The sequence below is a fragment of the Dipodomys merriami genome, unplaced genomic scaffold (assembly GCF_024711535.1).
Source record: "Dipodomys merriami isolate MVZ:Mamm:240054 unplaced genomic scaffold, mDipMer1.0.p SCAF_3, whole genome shotgun sequence".
In the NCBI taxonomy this organism is placed as follows: Eukaryota; Metazoa; Chordata; class Mammalia; order Rodentia; family Heteromyidae; genus Dipodomys; species Dipodomys merriami.
The window spans coordinates 112013332-112029261 of record NW_027204492.1 but is presented as its reverse complement, the minus strand read 5'-3'; the positions used below and the strand labels follow the sequence as shown (position 1 = coordinate 112029261).

Sequence of the window (15930 nt, the reverse complement as noted above, 5' to 3'; positions counted from 1 at the left end):
AGGTGTTCTGAAGCTTCATGTGTAGTGAGAGTGCATAAGAGCTTTACAGGGCAGCCACAGACACACATATGCTGAAAAGCAATTGACAAACTTTACACTCCAGTCTTTCATTTGTTGCTTACAAATGGAATTCCCAGGGCTAGTGCAGGTGGGTGACTCAGTGGTAGAGTGCATGCTTAGCGTAAGATTCAACCCCAGGGCTGGGAAGGTGGCTCAGTGGTAAAGCGCTTGCCTTGCATGCTTGAGGCCCTGGGTTCAATTCCTCAGCACCACATAAGCAGGAAAAAAAGCCAGAAGTGGCACTGTGGCTCAAATGGTAGAGCACTAGCCTTGAGCTGAAGAGCTGAGGGACAGTGCTCAGGCCCAGAGTTCAAGCCCCACGACTGGACCCCCCCCCAAAAAAAAAGATTCAACCCCAGCATTCCAAACAAAGGTAGCACCAGTAGCTCATACCTGTAATCCAGCTACTCAGAAGGCTGAGATCTAATGATTCTAGTTTAAAGTCAGCCCAGACAAGACAGTTGGTAAGATTCTTATCTCCAATTAATCAGTAGAAAGTCAGAAGTGGAGGTGTGTGTGGCTCAAGTGGTAGAACACTAGCTTTAAGCAAAACTCAGTAAAATGCCAAGCACTAGGGTCTCACGCCCATAATCCTAGCTACTCAGGAGACTGAAATCTGAGGATGGCAGTTCAAAGCCAGCCCAGGCAGGAAAGTCTATGAGACTCTTATCTCCAATTGGCCCCCAGAAAACCAGAAGTTGCGCTATGGCTCAAATTGTAGAGCGCTAGCCTTGAGCACAAAAAAGGCTCAGGAACAGCACCTAGGCCCTGAGTTCAAGCCCCAGAAAAGGTATTCCTGACAGAGACTGTGTTTTTAGATACCAAAAAATTCACAATTACAAGAATCTTAGTGCATTGTATTTAATACAAGTCTCCTAATATTCTGCCTCCAAGTACATGAAACAATCTCATTTCACTCACTATACTATATGTCAGCCAGACCATGTAAGCTGCTGTTATCTTTTATACATGGGACAAATTATATTTAGACATTGGAAGACAGACATCACCCAAGAATTGTAATGGTTTATTTGACAGACCTATTATTTTCCATTGGATTTATTTATTCTAAAAATATCTTATTAATTAGACTTATACAAACAGAGCTAACACAACAGGCCTGAGGCTGACATCTTTAGAAAGGCTTGCAAAGTTGGTCCTGGGCAGGTGTCTGGGTCTGTAGCTTCCAGAATGTGTGCTCCCTAACTGATAAGATTATTTCCCTGAGCCAAGGCGGAGGACTTGAGCCAGAGCTCCACTTCCACTGTTCTGTGACCAGCTCTCAGAAAATCCCTAAACTCCCAAGACTCAAATGGGCTTCTCTGGGCAGAAATATCACCCACATGTTATGTTTTCACTGCTGGAAGGAGGATGCACTCTAGGTGATTTATCACAGGAGGGAAAGAACACAGGAAACCTGCAAATGGCTATCTGTAGACTCCACTTAACATCTTTTCCCTTACTGGTCCTGCTGTGCATGCTCACTGTGTGACAATGACAAACAACAAGCCGTGACTACAAGTAGATTCTGATTCCTTCTCAAAAATTACCAACTATGTAGGAGGTCTTGGGAAGCCTTCAAACCAAGACAAGAGCTTGATTGTACATGTACGTTTTAGTAGCTCATAACAACCTGCAAAATAACTACTTTGAAACTATTATGCCACTGAATAGACTGCTACAGTTCTAAAACTAGGTGGAATTGGTCTTTATAACTGCTCTGCTATTCTCAAGATATTTACTTTACCAGCTTTCAATCTCCAAACAATATTCTTATTACAACTTCTCAAGTGCTCAAAGATAAATACTCTCTACCAGGCAGAATGCAGAGGTTACCACTCAGGTATTCTTACTTGAAACCGAATCTTTTTACACTCTGTGCCTTAAAGACATCAGCTGTCTATATACCATTTGAATAGCATCTGAGTCCATTTCCAGGCAAAGAAGTCATTATTCTAGTGTTCATCCTATAGTTGATTACAAGAGGAAATCTTGTTGGAAAGAAATACAGTTCCAGCTCAGCTCATATGAAAGCCTGGCCATCAAATCAGCTGCTTTTCCTAGTTCACAACTTCCATGAAGCTATTGTAGTCTTGGTGTCTGTCACTGGATTCATAGTCACCATTCTTGGTCAAAGATACCCCTGCAAATGCGTCAAGATTGGACTCGACTACATCCGTCTTCCTCTGCTACCTATATTTATTACTTTAATGGGTAACAAATGACGCCTGTGTGCTAGGGAGCCAGAGAAAGAAAGATAAAAGAAAGATGCTGACTGCCCTTCAGGAAGGCACGAGTTGGTAATTAACACATAGGAATTCTCTCACAACCCCAGAAGGCTATTAGTGAACTGGAATTCCAATATACACATCAGAATTTTATTAAGAGGACTTTTCTTCCATACAAGATATACTGGGTCTAGTTCAGGAATTGCTAGCAAGCAATTTTGTCAAAATCTGCCAGGGAGATTCATTCAGAGACCATGGCCTCCAAGTAGGAATTACCAGGCCAGAGGACACAGGTGTCCAGTGCTCGCAAACTACACAGGACTCGTATGCTAGGAATGCCTGCCAACAGTCAGATCGTTATGAGTGAATAATTGATCCCAGTCATCTAACGTATTCTACTGTCATCCCTCTCTTATAGTGCATGATCCTAAAGTAAAATAGAGACTAAAAGGAGTTATGAAGGGTCACAGTATGCATGTGACATAGAACTACACTGGAATTTGTTTTTATGTCAGTCCTGGGGCTTGAACACAGGGCCTGGGCTCTGTTCTTAAGTTTTTGTGCTCAAAACTAGCACTCCAGCACTCGAACTACAGCTCCACTTGTAGCTTTTTGGTAGTTTATTGGAGATAAGAGTCTCATGGGCTTTTCCACTCAGGCGGGCTTTGAACCACAATCTTCAGATCTCACCCTCTTGAATAGCTAAAATTATAGGCATGAGCCACACTGGAATTTTTAATCTGCTACATAAACTATGAGGTCTGAGAACACCTCAGCATCTTCTTTATGTGAAATATCTTATGCAGCACCACAGCCCTTCAGTCATAGTATGGAAACCTTGGCTAAAATAGGGAAGAGCTTGGTGTTTCCTCACCCATTCCTCCAGCTCTGTACGCCCAGTTTGAAAGTCAGTGCACTGGTTCAAGACCGCAGACAGTGATCATTAATTCAGCAAGGCACCTGGCAGGCAAGCTATGTCATTCCATATGAACACATAGGCAAAGAAAAAGCTAGAGCTGTGGGCCTCTCCAAGCAGGTAATAGCACTAATATACATGTTTGTGTAACTCATATTTACATAGACACCCATGCACAGATCCTGGCAGCCCTTAATGACAGTAATACAATGGCTGTTGGCTAGCATGAGGGTCAGCCATAGGAATTTTCTAAACAACATGTAAGGTCACAGTGATAATTACCTCCTCCTCCTAAGGCTATGCTAATCTACTTAGTTCCTTCCACTTGCAAACTTTTGACATAAATATTCTTCAATGAAAAGAAGTAAAGATGTTTGCTAAAGATCTTTTTTTACTCAAACCTGATCTTAATCATTCACCTACAACAGTAAAATACACTTTTTGCAACAGTCTTGCTATGTAGCCCATGCTGGCCAAAACTCAGTGTGTAGGCCAAACTAGCCTAGGATTCTCCTGCCTCAGCCTCCCAAGTACTGGGATTATGGGCATGCACCACCACACACAGCTAGCAAAATACATTTTTTTCAGTACTAGAGATTAAACTCAGAGCCTTACATGTACTAGGTAAGTGATCTACCATTGTGGCATACCCCTGGTCCACAAAATACATTTTAAATGTAAATAGTAATCAGAGTCAGGTAAATATGAGCTTGGTTTACAATAATGCTATGATAATGAAAAGAATAATAAAGGTTCAGGTATAAGGAAACAAAATAAAATCAACTGAACAAGGCCGAAATCCCTCAGTAAAAACAAATTACTTAATTTACAATTTTCGAGGGAGAGAAGAAAGTCAGACTCCTACTTAACTAAAAATGAAGTCCATATAAATCTGACAAGAAAGAATAACAAAGGAAGTGAATTTGATCAAAGCACATTGTTTGGATATATAGCAATATCAGAATGAAACTCCTTTGTACAATTAATATACACTAATAAAAAGAAAGCCCATATAGATTATAGACAAATTATAATATCAAAATAATAACATTAGGATTATTTTTATATGAAATTCTATAGGAAAAGGCTTCAGGAAAGATACTAAAAGCAAATCAGGAAAGTAAAAGATTTGGCTACATTTTTTTTGTCAGTCCTGGGGTTGAACTCTGGGCCTGGGCACTGTCCCTGAGCTCTTCAGCTCAAGGTGAGCACTCTACCACTTGAGCCACAGCACCACTTCCAGTTGTCTGGTGGTTAATTGGACATAAGAGTCTCAAAGTCTTTCCTGCTTGGGCTAGCTTTGATCCTCAGATCTCAGCCTCCTGAGTAGCCAGGATTACAGGTATAAACCACCAGCACCTGGCTTGGCTACATAAGTTTTAAGAAGGATGAGGGAGAATTATAGAGAGGATGAATTTGATTAAGATGCTTTGTATGCATATGTGGAAATGTCACAATAAAATGCCCTTGTAGCTGGGCACCAGTGGCTCACGCCTGTAATCCTAGCTACTCAGGAGGCTGAGATCTGAGGATCATGGTTCAAAGCCAGCCCGGTCAGGAAAGACCTTGAGACAACTATCTCCAATAAACCACCAGAAAACCGGAAGTGGCACTATAGCTCAATTGGTAGAGGGCTCACCTTGAGCTGAAGAGCTGAGGGACAGTGCCCAGGCCCAGAGTTTAAGCCCCAGGACTGACAAAAAATAAAAAATAAAGCCCTTGTACAACTAATATACACTAAAAAAAACTATTTTAAAAACATAAAGGAACCTGCCCATGTAATTGTAACCCCTCTGTACAGTGTGTTCACAAAAAATAAAAATAAAAATAAAAAAACAACAAAAAAAACATAAAGGAAGTTTAAAGTCCTTATGTAAAACCTTTCTTTTCAGTACTAGGATTTGAACTCAGTGCCTTATACTTGCTAGGCACGCTCTCTACCACTAGAGTCATGTTTTCAGCTCCCTCAGCTAAAACTTCAGGGAGAATAAAAGTTGCCAGTAGCAACAAGAAAAAGATGATGAAAAGGATATGAACAGGCTACTCATGAAAGAAAGAGCTAATAAACATATACAATAGTAAAATATACTTCCTTATTGGAGAATCAAGAAATGAAAATCTGATTTTTTAACTTAGAAAACTGATAACAATTTCTAAAAATAATACTCAATGTCAGCTGGCACATTATCACTGCAAATGTGATTAAATTGTTTTCATAAAGAGAAATGAGATTTAAGGTTAAAAAAAGTGATCTTTCACTTTAAAAAAATTATAACAATATTAAGTTTTGTAAGCAATATAAGATAATAGTAACAACACATCTTGGGTCATTGCTGGAGCAGTAAACCAGTTAGTTACCTGGGAGACAGTTTACACATGTGCTGCAGGTAGGCATTCAGGTTCCCAGTTGCTGCAAGTAAGAGTCCCAAATATGGAGGGGAAGGCTTCATAGGCCTAGAAGAAAATTCAGGATGGAATTGGACACCAACAAAATATGGATGATCTGAAATGAGAGCAATCATAATGTGATTGAAACAAATATGAGAACTGCTTGAAAGATTATCTCATTATTGAATAAGAAAACTTAGTAAGTGCTAAAATGATAATTTATCATCATTGTGAATTTCATTATCTCTTTTTGGTGAATTCCAAACTATAAAACATTTCACTGAAGAAGAGATCTGGAATATTACTTCTGGAAGGGGTTATACTGAGCAAAGTTAGGCAAGAGTGGTTTTCTGTTGTTTTTGTTGTGGTGGTTATTTATGCTGGTTCTGGGGCTTGAGCTTAGGGACTGGGTGCTGTCCTTCAGTTTTTTGCTCAAGACCAGTGCTCTACCACTTGTGTCACAGCTCCACTTCTTTTTGATAGTTAATTGGATAAAAGTCTCACAGATGGGCTAGGAATGTGGCTTAGTGGTAGAGTGCTTGCCTAGCATGCATGAAGCCCTGGGTTCAATTCCTCAGTACAACATACATAGAAAAAGCCAGAAGTGGTGCTCTGGCTCAAGTGGTAGAATGCTAGCCTTGAGCAAAAGAAGCTCAGGGACAGTGCCTAGGCCCTGAGTTCAAGCCCCAGCATTGGCCAAAAAAAAAAGTCTCACAGAATTTCCTGCCTGGACTGGCTATGAACCATAATCCTCAGATCTCAACCTTCAGAGTAGTTTAAGATTACAGGCATGAGCCACCAGTGCCTGGCTACAGCCACTCCTTGATGTCTTTTGTAGACTTACATTGGCTCTATTTTCATGATAGCCCTCAGACTTAGGCTAAACTTGAGTTATACTTTCTCTTAGATGGCTTCAGGCTATTTTCTTTTTTTTTTTTTCAGGCTATTTTCTAAAGGTCTTCTTCCCCAAGAGAAATGTCTCCTGAGATGAACCATCACAACTGACTCCGCGAGCTGCCTTGGGAAAGAGCAAGGACAACTGTCTTTCTATTCAGAGAATCCTATTGGGTTTTAAACACAGTACCATAAAATAAACTGATACTTTTATTTCAACCTATGCTACCTTATTCCTGTGATGAAGAGGCTCTGACTGATAAAAGAATGACCTTTCAACATGTTAATGGTGCTCATGCCCCAAGGTAGCAAGAGTTCAAGTTATTTTTCTTTTCCTTCTACTTTGCTAACTGCATGAACCTTTACAAAGAACATAAGTTACATACACTATCATGGAGTGGGGAGGAAATTAAGTGATTTTCATAATAAGGTTTTATAAGAAGCCTTTCAGAAGAAGTACCTTTCCTTAGATATCTGGGATCTTCTGTTTAGGAATAGTAAGAACTAAATAGGCAATGTTTCTGGGTAGAAGGTTTCTACCCTTCTGCTGAAATAAGAGCTCTAAAAGCTAATGTATATCTAAGATTAAGAAATACAACTGAGCACTGATGGCTTATGCCTATAATCCTAGCTAATGAAGAGGCTGAGATCTGAGGATAGAGGGTCAAAGCCAACCCAGGCAGTTAAGTCCCAGAGATTCTTATCTCCAATTAATCACCAGAAAATCTGGAAGTAGAGCTGTGACTCAAGTGGTAGGGTGCTAGCCTTAGGCAAAATAAACTCAGGGACAAATGCCCAGGCCCTGAATACAAGCTCTACGACTGTCTTGCACACTTGCATATACACACACACACACACACACACACACACAAATATCGTTTGAGCATCTCTATTCTCGTAATTACTATAGTATAGGGTATGGTCAATATTCTCAAATGCCAAAAATAATTTTAATTGCTATATGCATTGAACTATGAGCTACAGACATTATTTCATAGGAAGAAGTAAAGATAACTTTAAAACCATTCAACAAGATGTTTGATCAAATGATCTAAAAATCTAGTATGGAATTCCCAAATCACAATTCCTGGCACCACTGCTGTTAACTCAAAGCTTTTAACTAAAATAATAAGGAAGTGACTACTGAACAGCAATGTTTACTCTAAGGTTATCATCTAAAATTCTACTGTACAAAATGGTAGCCTCTAGTAACACATGGCTATTCATATTCATTAGAAAAAATGGAGACATTTCAAATGCTCTATAGTCTCACGTGGCTAGCAGCTACCATACTGAATAGTACAGAACAATTCTGTTCTTGTAGTAAGCTCTATTGGACAGCTCTGTTCCCAGAGAGATTCAGTACAGATATACTCTGTATTTAAGCAGAAGCCTTCTTGAACTAGAGGGAAATTCAAGTATGAAACTTGGTTAGGGGGATGGTATTGTCAGGAATGTGTCCCCTCAAGGAAAGAAGAGAAACCATCCACCTTTAGAGAGGAAACTAGGCCATGTAGCTTTAAATGTAAGACAATGTATGTTATAGCATCTAGGGGTGCCTTGGGAAGAAAACAGACAGCAATCCTGTTTTTGTAACACTGTGAATAAAAGTTGATCATGTGATAGCCAGCAACAGAATATTTGAACAAATGGATCATTGCTCTGATTATTTTATCTAAAAAATTCTCTGCATTAATATAAACAATTGAAAAGGTTTTATTTTGAAGTTGTTCTATCAGTCAGATAAAGTACCTTTAAAATAATGGGCTTAATTACTCTGAACCAAATTCTGACATCATATAAATAGCAAACTTTGTGTTTTTCTTCGGGTCCTCCAGAAACTATTAGAGATTCACACTATGCTTCCTAGTGGTACTCAAGACCAAAATTTTCTGGGGGAATTTCCCTTCATAAAATGAATTCCCTTGTAGTCAGCTTTGAAAAATTGCAAGGTTTTACGGAGGCCCTCATTTCCTGTCCGACTCACATGAAATCTGAACGCATCAGTGAGAAGCTAAATCTTTGTGATGAAATGAAAAAGAAGCTTCTCAAGCTTGGCGCCTTTGGCTCACAACTGTAATCCTAGCTACTCAGAAGGCTGAGACCTAGAGGATCGAGGTTCAAAGCCAGCCTGGGCAGGAAAGTCCGTGAGACTCTTATCTCCAATTAACCACCAAAAAACCGGAAGTGGTGCTGTGGCTCAAAGTGGCAGACCACTAGCCTTGAGCTGAAGAGTGCAAGGACAGCATCAAGGCCCAGAGTTCAAGCCCCACAACTGAAAAAAAAAGAAAAAAGAAAAAGAAGCTTCTCAGGATTTGCTGACAATGAGGAGAAACAGAAGAATTCCAAGAGAACACATACTAGAACAAAGTAAACAAATCATTTTTTTTCTCTTTTTTTTCTTCTTTTTTTTGAGGGGTCCGGTCGTGGGCCTGAACTCTGGACCTGGGCGCTGTCCCTCAGCAATTCAGCTCAAGGCTAGCGCTCTACCAATTGAGCCACAAGCGCCACTTCCAGCTTTTTTTCCCCCTGCTTATATGGTGCTGAGGAATCGAACCCAGGGCCTCATGCATGCAAGGCAAGCGCTCTACCACTGAGCCACCTTCCCAGCCCCATACAAATCGTTTTTTTCTTAAGAAATTCCCTGCCTAGGGGCTGGGAAGTTGGCTCAGTGGTAGAGCGCTTGCCTTGCATGCCTGAGGCCCTGGGTTCGATTCCTCAGCACCACATAAGCAAAAAGAAAAAAGCCGGAAGTGGCGCTGTGGCTCAAGTGGTAGAGCGCTAGCCTTGAGCTGAAGAGCTGAGGGACAGTGCTCAGGCCCAGAGTTCAGGCCCCACGACCGGACCCCCCCAAAAAAAAGAAGGAAAAAAAAAGAAATTCCCTGCCTACAAACATGCATGTAACATACACAAGGGTCTATACCTATGCACACAAATTAAAGGAGGATATACTAAGGGGAGGAGTTCAAAGGTGTAACACCTCTGAACAAGTGAAGTACTATTTAATCAAAACAATTGCCAAGAAGCAAAAATGGGCAAGGAGGAGGGGGAAAGGTTAAACAAATATAGTCATTATGGCCTAGGTACATTATGTAAAAATGGAACCATGGAACTTGAGAGATGGGATGGGGAAATGGGGGAGAATGACGGAAGGGTTGACACTGACTAAAAAACAATGTACTTATAACCTGACGTATAGAATTGTAACCTCTTTGTCCAACTATTTAATAATAGTAGTAGTAGTAGCAATAGCAAAGATAAAAGGAAATTCCCTGCCCTTTCCTGTGCTAGAAAGACTTAAGAGGTTGGAACATCAATGATCCATACTTAAATTCTACATAAACACTTTCATCAGAAATACATCATCACTATTCTAACCCAAAACTCCAGGCAGGGGTAGACAATTTAGGCAGAGTGTCAAATGACAATAAGAAGAAAAATAGCAGTCAGTGGAGGTGGTGAACCTGAGTTTGCTCCAGTCCCCTCTCCTCTAGCACCTAAGTAGATGGCCCTGAACATGTCACCTAGCCTCACTGCACCCCAGGGTTCTCTGTAAAGAGAAGTAGTGTCCATCCTGTGTATAAGTCACACAAGGGCATATGTGGAGTCCCTAGCAAGGTTCTAGGGATAAGCATCTAGTGAATGCACAATAAATGACTTGATTTCCCAATTTCAGGGTCCCAGTAAAATACAAATTTGTTCAAACAAGGTTTCTCTTACATCAATTCTCTGATATCAGTTCTCCTTTCTTCTTGGGATTCCTAGAGTACTCAATCATATTAGTAACCAAAAAGAAAAAGGGCAAAAAAGGCATTTGGGCCAGACGCTGGTGGCGCACGCCTGTAATCTGAGCTATTCAGGAGGCTGAGGTCTGAGGATCACAGTTTGAAGCCAGACCAGGCAGAAAAGTCTGTGAAACTCTGATCTCAAATAAACTACTCACAAAAGGCCAGAAATGGTGCTGTGGCCTTGAGCACAAAGAGACTCAAGGACAGTGCACTGAGTTCAAGCCCCAGGACCAGCAAAACCAAACAAAAAGTCATTGGAGCCAGGCACCAGTGGCTCATACGTGTAATCCTAGCTATTTAGGAGACTGCCATCTCAGGATCCCGGTTCAAGGCAAGAAACTCGATGAGATTCTTATCTCCAAATAACCACCAAATTTTGAAAGGGGTGTTGTGGCTTGAGCAACAAAGCTCAGGGACAGCACTCTAGGCCCCAAATTCAAGCCCTAGTAGCTACACACACACACAAAAGGCATTTGAAGTAGAGAATTAGGGCTAAGATGAAGACAGACAGGCTTAGAAAAAAGACTCTGAGATTTAAAGCACAAACATTGAAAAATTGATTCTAGGACATCATGATTCCATTATCAGAGTATCCCTTATACACTGTCACACTGAATAATGAAAGTAGTTTCACCAACAAATTTGAGTGACATGCACTGCACAGTCAGGGCGCTATCCTCCTTAGGAGGTGCTGAAAAAGGACACTGCCTCCATGCAAAAAGGAACCTGAAGATGAGTCTGAATTGGAGTCACCATGCACAGGGGCTATGGTGACCAAGGTGGCAATACAATCTCAAACACTGTCTTTCTTTCCAGACAGACTTTATAAAACTTGATGACTGATTACAGGTGGACATGGAAAGGAGAAAAAGAGCTTAATGATCCAATGTAAAGTTTGCTAGTCTAGGAGCATGTTTTGTTTTGTTTTTTGCCAGGTCTGGGGCTTGAACTCAGGGCCTGGGCACTGGCCCTGAGCTTCCTTTGCTCAAGGCTAGCACTCTACTACTTTAGTACTAAGAAATTGAACCCAGGGTTTCATGTATGGCTAGGCAAGCACTCTATCACTAAGCCACATTCCCAGCCCAGAAGAACAGTTATTGAACAGGGGGTCAAATGCACTCCTCAGGGACATGGGATGATCTAGAAATGTTTTGAAATGTCACAACTAAATGACAGAGGGATGCTTTGTCTGCAACTGGAATATAAAGAACACCACATTGTACACAGGACAGCACCACCACAAAAACTGATCAATGCTTAGTAAGGGTAAGAGACCCTGGATACAGAGATTGATGATACCTTAACATGGTCAGAAGAAAGAGCGTAGAGAGCATGAAAATCTAGTTTTAGATAAACTGACAAGAAAGTACCAAGAGAACATTCAGAAAGACTAACAAATCAAGAAGAAACCTGAAAAAGTTCCATTCAAGTTTGTTCAATGAAGTGCATATGTGTGGGTCTAGACCAAGCATGCAAATATAACTGATAAAGAGCCAAATAATACGAACTGTAGGCTCTGTGGGCCATAAGATCTCTTTCACTTCCATTGTAGGATCAAAATCAGCTATAGAGAATACATTATCAGGGAGTGTGACTATTGTCACGGGTCAGAAAAGCCTGTCCCAAAGTTCTTTCCTCTAAAGAGATCAGGAGGGCCTCAGAAGGAAGTTAGTCACTCTGACCTTCCCCTTCCTTTCTGGGTGTGAGACATGCATGAACTCTGTGAGTTACATTCCAGGCAGATTTTGCCAGGTGCTGGTGGTTCATACCTGTAAACCTAGTTATTCAGGAGGCTGAGGATTACAGTTCAGCCAGACCAGGCAAGAAAGTCTGTGAGACTCTTATCTCCAATGAATCACCAAAAAGCCAGAAATGGAACTATGGCTCAAGTGGTAAAGCACTAGACTTGAGAAAAAAAAAAAAAAAAAAAAAACCTCAGGGACAGTGCCCAGGCCCTGAGTTCAAGCCTCAGGACCTGTACAAAAAAGAAAAATAAAACATTGTTTAAAAAAATTAAAAAGTCTTCATTCATCAGCTACACAAAAACAGAAAAACAGAAGGCCGGATCTGGTCCACTGGTAGTAGTTTGCTAACCTCCAAGCAAAGAATGTGAAGACAAAGAGCTGAGATCAGGTGTGACTGCAGGCTTATCATGTTCGTGCAGATCTGAATGAAAAGAACATTGCCTTCTGGCTCATCAATAACAAACTGTGTGCTTTGTGCCTGTGCTCTCAGGAGAGTTCCGGTCCAGCCATAAACAACTTCTTCCGTGCTCTTCCATACAAAAGTCCAATTCTTTTTGTTTGTGTGATGTTTAGTCTTAAAAAGAACTCTGAGTGCAGCGATTAGTGTTCAGAAGTTCAACGACAGGCTGGAGCTTGACCTTCGAGCACAAGCAATAGAGAAAGGCCAGAGAGGAGCCAGGTTTCTCGTGTAATGAACAGCAACAGTGGTTACGTAGTGAGGTGGGCAATTGGTCATTATTTCCTCAAAGGAGAGAGTAAGCAGAGGGGCACTGAATGGTGAGCTGCCTGCTTTTTCAGTCTAACCCTGAGGCTAGCACACAGGAGAAACCCCACAATACAGGAAGGGAAATGGCCAAGAAGCCATAGAATTGATAGACTTGAAAAGACTCATCTTTTTGTGGTGCATTTAAACTAATAAGCTCCAAAATATTAAGGATTACAATCAATATATTTTTTGTGTATGTGTGTGTCTATCTGTACATACATGCCAGTAGTAGAGCTTGAACTAGGAACTGGGTACTGTCCCTTAGCTTTTTTCCCTCAAAGCTAGTGCTCTACTGCTTGAGACACCCCTCCGATTCTGTCTTTTTTGATGGTTAGAGATTAAAAGTCTTAAAGATTTTTCCTTCCAGGCTGGCTTCAAACCATGATCCTCAGACCTCAGCCTCTTGAGTAGGTTGGATTATAGGCACCCAGCACCCAGCAGCAAGGTATTTTTTTGTGCCAGTCCTGAGGCAAGAATTCAGGGCCTGAGTGCTCTACCACTTGCCACAGCTCCACATCTGGCTTTCTGGTGTTTACTTGGAGTCTCATAAACTTTCCTGCCTGGTATAGCTTTCAACTGTGATCCTCACATATAAGGCTCCTGAGTAGCTAGGATGAGCAGCATCAGGCAAGCAATTTATTTTTCATGTACTTTGTAGTTGCATGCTTATTTCAAAAGAGAGGAGAACAAAAAATAACAAACTAGATTTCAAAGTAGTCTACGGTTGACAAAAAAGCTGTTACTTCACCATGAAACTTTACAAAAGCAAAGTGCCCACTTACTTTCCAGTTCAATGATTTCCATCCTCTTCCCATCAACATCCTGACCTACAAAACGTAGGTCTTTCTGCTCAAACTGGTTGATGAAATTAGGATTCACCTGGAAATGGAAGACAGTAAGCCAAGAAATTAAGTCTTTGAGCCTCAGTGCAATGCAGACATAGTTAATGAAAAGGGCCTGCATCAGCTGGGCAGACTTTCCACCTCATTGATCTTCTAATGAGAACTTAATTTCTGTATTCAGCACTCAATGTCTAATTTTAAACTCAGGACAAACCTGGGGCATACTGTTTAATCAAATCACCTTAATCTAGGTGTACAAAGTTCTACTTCCCAAAGATAAGAATCAAAACATAAGACCCAGACATTCTGTCTCAGAACCTTAAGATTGGCTAGTTGTAGCCAACTCTATACTATCTTCCTTAAGTTGTGTGTATTTAACTATCTCCCCCTCTCCAAATTAGAAATTTCATGAATGACTAAAATTCTTCTTTCCCTTGAACTAGGGAAATGTTTTGTTTTGGGTTTTGGGTTTTTGTTGTTGTTGTTGTTGTTGTTGTTGTATTTGGTCGTGGGGCTTGAACTTGAACTTGGTGGGGCTGTCTCTGAGCTCTTTTGCTCAAAGCTGATGCTCTACCATTTTGAGCCATAGCTCCACTTCCAGTTTTCTGGTGATTAATTGGAGATAAGATTCTCACACGTTCCTATCTGCACTGGCTTCTAATTGTGATCCTCACATCTCAGCCTCCTGAGTAACTAGGATTACAGGTGTGGGCCTAGGGACTCTTATCTGTCCCATTTATGAAGTGCATCCCAATCAGTTGAACCAAATATGATAAGCACATCCCTACAGATAGATGAATGTTACAAGAATCTAGATTTAAGATCACCAATGTTCAGCACTGGTTACCAATTCATAGGTTGATAGGTACCTCAGTTGACCTAATCAGACTGAAGAAAAATTCCATACATGTTGCTTATAGCCTTCTCGCAGCCATCAAGTAGACTACACAGAAGCCAAAGCAGACACACAGAAAAAGGCACAGAGGCTGTGGAAATGTAGCCTCTAAGAAATGTAGTGCCCTAGGGATACTACTAAGCTGGACACATTTTCTGAAGAGTTTGCTTTTAATCACAGGGCTCTCCACACTAAACATTCAAAATATGGGTAGTAATTCATCATGAAAAGCATACCTCAGGGGCTGGGAATGTGGCTTAGTGGTAGAGTGCTTGCCTAGCATGCATGAAGCCTTGGGTTCGATTCCTCAGCACCACATTAACAGAAAAAGTCAGAAGTGGCACTGTGGTTCAAGAGGTAGAGTACTAGCCTTGAGCAAAAGAAGCTCAGCGACAGTGCCCAGACCCTAAGTTCAAACCCCAGGACTGGCAAAAAAGAAAAAAAGAAAGAAAAAGATCAAATTGCAGGCAAAGAAAAGCATACCTCATATCGATGTCTGTGTCTTTCTTCTATAAAAGGAACATCATCATAAAGTTTCCCTGGAAAGACACAAGAGATTAATTCTGCAATAACTGCCTTTAGGCCACATCCATTGGCACATATGTAGAGAAACCTCTGAGATCTCTGCCTACCACAGCCTACAAATGACTACACATTGAGTAGCAATCTAATTTCTCTTCTCTTCTAGAAGAATATGGTGGTAACTTCTTCAAAATCTTGAAGCAATTCTCAACTAAGCCATCATCATTGCATAGGAAAATATTCATTAAGGGATCCAGAAGATCTGCCATCCTTTCAAACATCTACCTACAGGAGTGAAAGACCAGGTAATATTGCCCACCCCCTTGCTTCTATATGACTCACACCATACTTTGTCTAATAACCTTATTTGCAATAACTAGTATAAGTCTGAGTGAAGCAGAAAAGGTCAGATAAGTTGATGTTAGGGAAATGAACCTTAAGATATGTTTATTCTTTCATGCAATTGTTTCTAACACATTTATAAGATTATTTCTTTGTTGCTTTGTATATGTTCCTCCCCCACGGTACAACCCCTGTTTTCACTGTATTTGATGTTGGTATGATTTGTAGCGGGAAAGGGAAAAACAAATGGTTTAAATAGGGATACAGGTGGATCCATTGCAACAATGAGACGTACAAGTCGTTATGTCGAAAATGAACTTTACAACTTTGGTGGGGGGGGAAGGTTAGGGGGGGGACGGGGGGAGGATGGGATGGGAAGGGGAAACAAAGGAGGAGGCTACAATGCTTGATAAGAAATGTACTCATTATCTTGCCCATGTAATTGTAACCCCTCCGTACAGTATTTTCACAATTAAAAAAAAAAAAGAAAAATAAGAAAGAAAGCAAAAGACTTGCCCAAAGCACATAGGTCATTCTGAGGCCC

At 40.8% G+C, this 15930-nt stretch overlaps 1 protein-coding gene across 5 annotated transcripts in view; it reads right to left on the bottom strand.

Moving 5' to 3' along the window:
- Nucleotides 1-15930, bottom strand: part of Ctps2 (CTP synthase 2) — a 100794-nt gene that overhangs the window by 11592 nt on the left and 73272 nt on the right. For all 5 annotated transcript variants that reach the window (XM_070040808.1, XM_070040807.1, XM_070040811.1 and 2 more), the window contains 3 exons: nt 15006-15061; nt 13568-13664; nt 5563-5707 (listed from right to left, as the gene is read on the bottom strand). In XM_070040808.1, coding sequence (XP_069896909.1) covers nt 5563-5707; nt 13568-13664; nt 15006-15061 — 298 coding nt within the window. The remainder of the gene's footprint in view (nt 1-5562; nt 5708-13567; nt 13665-15005; nt 15062-15930) is intronic.